The sequence below is a fragment of the Pseudorca crassidens genome, chromosome 10 (assembly GCF_039906515.1).
Source record: "Pseudorca crassidens isolate mPseCra1 chromosome 10, mPseCra1.hap1, whole genome shotgun sequence".
In the NCBI taxonomy this organism is placed as follows: domain Eukaryota; kingdom Metazoa; phylum Chordata; class Mammalia; order Artiodactyla; family Delphinidae; genus Pseudorca; species Pseudorca crassidens.
In genome coordinates this window covers 34,254,703-34,261,753 of record NC_090305.1, presented here as the reverse complement: position 1 = coordinate 34,261,753, position 7,051 = coordinate 34,254,703, and the positions used below count along the sequence as shown (strand labels likewise).

At 51.8% G+C, this 7,051-nt stretch overlaps 1 protein-coding gene across 1 annotated transcript; it reads right to left on the bottom strand.

Annotated features, from left to right (window-relative positions):
- Positions 1-771: 771 nt before the first annotated feature.
- On the bottom strand, positions 772-5,444 carry TREM2 (triggering receptor expressed on myeloid cells 2). Its single transcript, XM_067753015.1, has 5 exons — positions 5,281-5,444; positions 3,468-3,818; positions 1,944-2,034; positions 1,017-1,210; positions 772-934 (listed from the first exon to the last, which is right to left on the bottom strand). The coding sequence occupies exons 1-5, from the start codon at positions 5,318-5,320 to the stop codon at positions 918-920; spliced, it is 693 nt and encodes a 230-aa protein (XP_067609116.1). The 5' UTR covers positions 5,321-5,444; the 3' UTR covers positions 772-917.
- Positions 5,445-7,051: the final 1,607 nt, after the last annotated feature.

Below are 7,051 nucleotides of genomic sequence, written 5' to 3'. Positions count from 1 at the left end.
CTGGCACAGAAAATATTTATTGAATAAATATACAAATAAATGAGTAGGATTGAGCTAGAGGGAAGGACATCTTGAACGCCAAGTGAAAGTAGGATTTCCAGGCTCTACGAGGGACTTTGGGTAAATCCTTTCCCTTTTGAGTCGCAGTTTCCCTTCCACAGGATAAGGGGCTTGCACCAGTAGTCCCCAGCTCTGGTTTGCTGCACTCTGCAACCCAGTCCCTTGCCATTTCTCCGGAGGCGGAGTAACAAACATAGTAACCTCTAGGTTTGCTAGAGGTTTGAGTCAGCTGGGAATTGGATGGACTTGAGGGGGGTGGAGGGAGGAAGGGGGCCTGGGGCAGGGGGCCCAGCAGTAATCCTAGGAAACTGATGGACAGGAGGCAGGAGGAGGAGAGGAGAGGATGCTAGAGAAATTCCACAGGAGGAGGCAGGGCTTGGTAATCAGATCTCTGGGAGGGAGAGAGAAGAATAAAAAGATTGGCCAGTTTGGAGCCTGTGGGAATGGAGGGACATGATATCCTAAAACCCTAGGCCCCAAGGAGCCAGACCTTTTATCTTTTCCTCATCTGAATTCACTCTCCTAGCCCTGTAGCAAAAGAGACCTTCATGACACCCTAAACCATCAGTTAAGCATGAAGTCTTGGATTTATTTGTGAGAGTGTTTAATGTCCAATGTCCAGAAGTTGGTAGATGTCCTTCCCACCTCCCATGCACACGCACACACACACACACACACACACGTGCACACACGCACAAATCCCTGCTTCCAGGGGCCAAGAGAAGCAGGGTACAGGCAGAGTGGCCTTTTGCGAAAGCAGAACCAGGAGACTTGGTGGCCAAGGGGCGGGTGTGCAGCAGGCTGGGGTGGTCCGTGCAGACCTCTCCTGGGCCTCTCCTCCACCGTGGGTCCTCCTGTCACGTGTCTCTCAGCTCTGCAACAGACAGAGTACTCACTTGGCCCCTCTCAGCACCACCTCACCAGCCCCCAGCGGCCACCGTGCTCTCCAAGCTCACCTGTCAAGGTTTGGAGCTGGTAACCTGGGTCATGGCCATAGTCCAGCCCACTGGCATGGGGTGTCCTCCGTTTCTGCCCATGCCAGGCTGCAGCCCAGAGAGCGCTGGCTGCCAGAAGCTTGCTGAGAAAGATGCAGGCCAGGAGGAAAAGGATGGAAATGGGTGGGAAGGGGCTCTCCTCTTCAGAAAGGTTCCTTGGAGAAAAAAAAGAGGACATGTGGGAGGCCATGAGGGGACCCACAGACTGGAATCTGCCCTCATAGAAGGAATGGGGAGACACGAGGAGCTCCGGGGGTTGAGGATATCTCCCCATCCAGCACCATCCCTGGATGAGGCTTTGCGGGGCTTGGGGGAACCTGTAGTCAGGAGACCTGAGTTCCAGGCATGGATCTGCCTGCTGACTGCTTTTAAACAGTTACCTCCCTTGCTGAGCAGTTTTCTGCATGATGGTGTGGTATGGTGTGTGTGTGTCTGCATGCACATGTGCACTTCATGGTTATACTCACAGTGTTTAAACACCAATCAAGAACCAGTCGGAACTGATTCTGGTCCCATCAGGGAAGCAGGGGTCTGAGGGTACCAGTTTTGTACTAAAATACTCAAAGTTTCATTGTTGCTGAATTGTGGAGATGTCTGAGGGCTGCCAGGGAAGGGGGTGGGAGGCCGACCACTCAGCAGTCTTGGAGCAGCAGCTACTTACAAACTGTTAGGGAAGTTTTGCAATATTTTAACAACTGGCACAGTCATACCAACACACACTGGCTGGTTGGAGGGGTGTTTAGACAAGATCACATGCAGACACTTTAGTGTCTCATTGCCTTGGAATTTGTACTTCTGGCACGTGCCACCCCCCAGCTGCCACCCCATGCCTTGGCTCTGCAGGGTGGAGGTCTGCCCAGGGATTTTAGGAAAGACTTGTCACTATACCTGGAGATGCTGTGCTCCACCTGGGCATCCTCAAAGCGCTCGGACTCCTCAGGGATCCAGAGATCTCCAGGGTCCTGGTAATCAAGGGGGTCTGTGGGAGACAGAGCCTGTGAGCTTCTAGCCCCCCTCCTTGATGCCACAGTGGGGAGAACCTCTCTGGGTGGGGGGAGGCTCTCTGGGACATGGCCCTGGGTGGATCAAGTTGTTAACCTCTCTGAGCCTCAATCTCCTCACCTGTAAAGTGGGGCAATTAGGAACACCTTCTTAATAATAGTGTTGCAGGATACAGTGAAAGCATCCTGTGTAATGCCCATCCCCTCACGGGAGCTCAGTAACTGCAGCTCCCACCCTCCCATCACACAGGGTCTTTAGGAAGATCAAACGAAATAATGGGTGTTTTTGAAAGTCCTGTGTAAACAGTCGAGCTGCCTGTACCAGCTATGGATTATTGTTGTTGTTGTTATTCTTTTCCTGCTATTCTCTTGGGAGTCAGCTGAGCCTTAGACCCTGATAGGGCTGAAAATCTGTGTGTCCTCGCCCCCTACTCTCATGGTGGTAGGGTTTGGGGTCTAAGGCAGGCGGTGTCCCCTACCCTCCCCACCTTAGACAAATGTTACTTTCAACCTTCATTTCCATGATAAGGGGCCATGTTGGAGAGAGGAGTTGGACAAGGGGAGAGTCAGAAAAGGGACACGTAACCTCAGATTTGTTGTCCTTTGGGACACAATCACATTCCGGAGACACAGACAGAAAGCTTTCCTGAAGGGCATCCCCTGTGCAAACTCAGGGATGAGAAGGACCCCACCACTGCGCATCTCACCTAGTCAAGCCTGAAATGAGGATCCCGAGCAGTTAGCAGCAGGAGGCTGGGGCAACGACTGTCACTGACCCCCAAGCAATTTTAACTCTGTCATGTCATTTGTGTCTCATGGGAGCCCTGTGGGGTCAGCAGCACAGGCACCACGACCTCCATTTCAAGATGGGGAAATGGAGGCCCAGAGAGGAGAAGCACGTTGCCCAGGGTCACAGCAGTGTTCCTTTCTAGGGTTGTTTCTCTGTACCAGGTTGGTGCTTAATCTATGTTGGTAGGTCCGTTGGGTGGTTGGGTGAAGGAATAGGTGAATGTCCTCCTACTCCTTAAGGACCACCTCAGTGCTCACATCCTAACCAGATGCCAAATGGATAAAGCTGTTTGGGGGAAGCAGGACCACAGCTAGCTCATAAGGCGCCTTGGGCAAATTAGAGAACTGTACCCTTCCTGCAAGTGATGCAGTCCTCCACCAGGGAGCACAACCTGGAGAGAGACAGCAGGGCTGGATTGTGACCCCCTTGTGCAGTTAGCAACCTGCACAACTATCCACAGCGACCCTGAGTTGACCCTGAGTTGTGGGGTGGGGAGGGACAAGATCCACACTGTGGGATTTCCCAGGGTCCCCAAAAGCCCTGAGGGTGGTCCTGTGCTCAGATACTAAAGACGACCCCAGGCCCAAGAGCAGGCCAGGGTGCAGTCAGCTGCCCACTCACCAGCCAGCACCTCCACCAGGACCTTCCTGAGGGTGTCGGCCTCGCTACCATGGAGACTCTGGCACTGATAGAGGCCAGCGTCGTGGGCTTGAAGATTCCGCAGAGTAATGGTGAGTGTGCCACCCAGGGCATCATCCGTGATGGCCGTGCTCCCATTGCGCCTCTTCAGGAAGGACAGCAGCCACGAGGGGTGAGTGCTGACCACCTTCTGGCACAGGCCCTCTTCACCCAGCTGGCGGCACCAGGCTTTGCGTCTCCCCCAGTGCTTCAAGGAGTTGTAGGGGCAGGAGACCCTCAGGGACCGGCCTGCCATGCCCTGGAACACCGTGGTGTTGTGGGCTCGGGATAGCTCTGGGGAGGAGACATTCATTCACTTACCAAATGTTTATTGAACACCTACTATGTTCAATGAACAGAAGAGACAGAAATCCCACACTTAAGGAACTCAGGCCTTTACACAGGTTGGGAGAAGGTGGTATAACCCAGGTATGTGTTTATAGGAAGCTGGAAACCAGGAAACCCGGGTCCTGGATCTGGCTTTATCACCATTGGACTTGCTGGACGTCTTTAGAGAAATAACTGACCCTCTCTGGGCCTATTTCCAGAGACATTTGGTCTTGAAGTTCCCTCCAGTCCTAGTCCACTCATGTTCTTCCTGTCACATGAAATCAAGCCCTCCCCTCTCCCACTCCATCTCAAGAGAGCAGGGCCAGTGACCCTCTCAGGCCTGGGGCTGGTCCCACGTGGGGCTGGGCACCCCCACCCCACGCCCTCCATCCTTGCTTCCTTTGCAGCTGCCCACGCTCATACCAGCACTGCATTCTCCTCTTTCTGACCTTTAGCTTCCAGCTTCCCTATTTCTGTGCCTTTGTTCCCCTTTCAGGAGGGATGCGTCTCAGAACTATTTTGGGAGAGACATGAGGCTGCTATTTTAGGGACCCTCCTTGGGGTGGGCTTAGAGTGCCAGTCTATTGCCAGGGCAGGGGCTATAAGAGAACCACCCAGTGCCCTCTGCCTCAGCCTCCCCTCTCTTCAACCACATGGTGACAGAAACTTGTAAAAAGGATTGGGGAGCTGGTGGCCTGTCTTTTGGAACCAGAAAGACCTGGTGAGCAGTGCCCCCTCCATACTACCCAGTCCATCCCTCTGCCTTTGGGCAGGCCAACGCATCCCCCTCCCTTACTCCACCTCCAGCCAAGAAGCTCCAGCTCCATTGGAACAGTCTCTCCTCTCACCCAGGTATGCCTATTGCTCTGGGGGAGCAAGAGGCACCCTTCCCCAACGAGAAAAGGCCATCATGTGCAAGAATCTGGGATGCCAGTCTCCCCAGCTCAATCACAAAATCTTCAGCCCCTTCACCTCCCATCCAGGGCTGAGGACAAGAGGACCTTCAGAGCACAGGAGGGGCACCCCAAAGATGCAGATTGCCAGTACCAGGTTCTTTTCTCCCTCCCACGCTGCTACTCTTCTGGGGCTAGTTAAGTGGTTCATAATTTTAGGGGCTCTTACCAGTGCCCCCCAAAACTTCCCCCAACTACTAGCTAGTGCCTGAGATGCCACCATCAGAACTCCTTCCCTTTCTAGGTGTCCGAATCCACCAGCCTCTGACACTTCCACGTACATGAAGAATCTGATGCTGGGGAGAGAGGGAGATGATGAAGAATATGGGGCACAGTGAGAAGAGGGGGTGCGGGACATGCCGAGAATTTCAGCCATCTTCACACTTTGGCTCAGTGCTCCCTACCCACCCACCCACTTGCCATATACTCAAGGAAGGAGAGGGAAAGAAGGCAGCGGAGGAAGGGAATCCTACCTGTGACAAAGAGCAAGATGAGCAGCCCAAGAGGCTCCATGTCACCCTTCCCTTGTGGAGGACAGACGCAGGGTGCCTTGTGCAAGATCTCGTCTTTCCCTTGAACTGCAGGAAGGAGAGGGTCAGGCTCGTCAGGCGCTGCCCACAGGAACCGGCTCCTGGAGGTTGAGTAATCATCAGAACTGGGATCTGGCTTTATGATTCAAGGAGGGGGAGTGGGGTGGGGGAGGGGAGGAGAGGAGGAGCCACCACTGCAGCCCAGCAGCGCGGTGCTGAGGATCCCAGACCTCCAAGAGGACAGCCCACTGTCCTGCCTGTACCAGCCTTCTCATGGTTTAGAAGACTACCCTTTCTCCATTCAACTGCCTTAGTATCTTTATTGAAAATCCCTTGACATGTAGGTCTACTTCTTGACTGTCTGCTCTGTTCCATTGATCTACGTGTCTATCCTTTTACCAATATCACCCCATCTTGACCACTCTCTGTGGCTATATAACAAGTCTTGAAATCAGGTGATGTGAGTAATCCAACTACACTGTTCCTTTCCAAAATGGTTTTAGCTGTTCTAGTAAGTTTGTTATGTAAATTTTAGACACTGTGTGTCAATTTCTCCCCCCTGCACTCTCCCCAAAGCCTGCTAGTCTTTTGATGGGATTACACTGAATCTGTAGCTCGATGTGGAGGGAACTAGACATCTGAACACTATTGAGTCTTCCAATCCGTGGACATATTTCTTCTATGGTTTCTCTCACCAATGTTTTATAGTTTTCAGCCTACAAATCTTGCACATATTTTGTTAAATTTCTATCTAAGTATTTCATGATTTGGGTGCTATTTTAAATGTTTCTAGCTTTCTGTATCTTAGGCAGAAGCAGAACTCAGAAATCCCATGAATCTTTATCTTACTTTCTGTCCCACTTATGCCCCATTCTGACCTCTTCTTCTCACATCCTTCCTACCTGAGAAAAGCATATTTTTTATTCCTCTGAGCCTCATAGCAAAGGGCAGGTACCAAGAAATCTTTGCCAATTCATGCATATGAATTCACAGCGTGTGCACATCAAACTCTCTCTTCTCTTAGCTTGTGCTAATTTGTAGTTCAATCCCCTAATTCTCATGTCTGAGCATAGGAACATTTCTGCACCACCCCACTCCCAAGCACAGGGTCCTTCCTTTCCTTTTGCTAAATCTGAATTCAAAGATACCTGCCACTTCACACTTGGGCACAGAGATCTTTTCCCCTCTAATACATCATTCCAGCTGAATGCCATCATTCACGTATGCATGCATTATTCAACTACCATGTACGTGCTGGAGAACTCAGGTCTCTTGGTGCCTCAGTGTTCCTGGATACAGTGGTGACCATTGCTGAGGGAAGCCCTAGAACCAGAGGCATGACTGGAAACATGACATACTCCTGATGTCTAACTTTGGCTAAGACTTCACAGCTGCTGCGTAATCCCTTTCAGAATGTCTGGAAGTTTCCTAGTAAACTGCCTATAGCAGCTCTTCCAAATCGTCACTATCCTCAAATACACAGCTCTACTCCCCCTCCTTCCCTAGAAATAAATCAACATATGTGAACATCCTCACCCTCTTTCAGATTCTGTTATCCTCCTATCCCCACTCTCGCCCACCTGGGCGGCCAGAGAAGTACAAGAGTCCGGTCAGGACCATGGCCAGCACCCAGACAGGCCCTGGGATGGGAAAGGGTGTGGCTGCCAACAACTGGCAGGGAAATAAGCTTCTCGAAACTGAAACAGCTCAAACT

Excerpts from the sequence above, each read along its gene's own strand:
- TREM2 (XM_067753015.1), bottom strand. The coding sequence starts at position 5,320 with ATGGAGCCTCTTGGGCTGCTCATCTTGCTCTTTGTCACAG. Across the intron at positions 2,035-3,467 it reads CCTGGTGGAGGTGCTGGCTG|ACCCCCTTGATTACCAGGAC; the intron begins GTGAGTGGGCAG and ends TGTCTCCCACAG. Across the intron at positions 1,211-1,943 it reads GTGGAGCACAGCATCTCCAG|GAACCTTTCTGAAGAGGAGA; the intron begins GTATAGTGACAA and ends TTTTTCTCCAAG.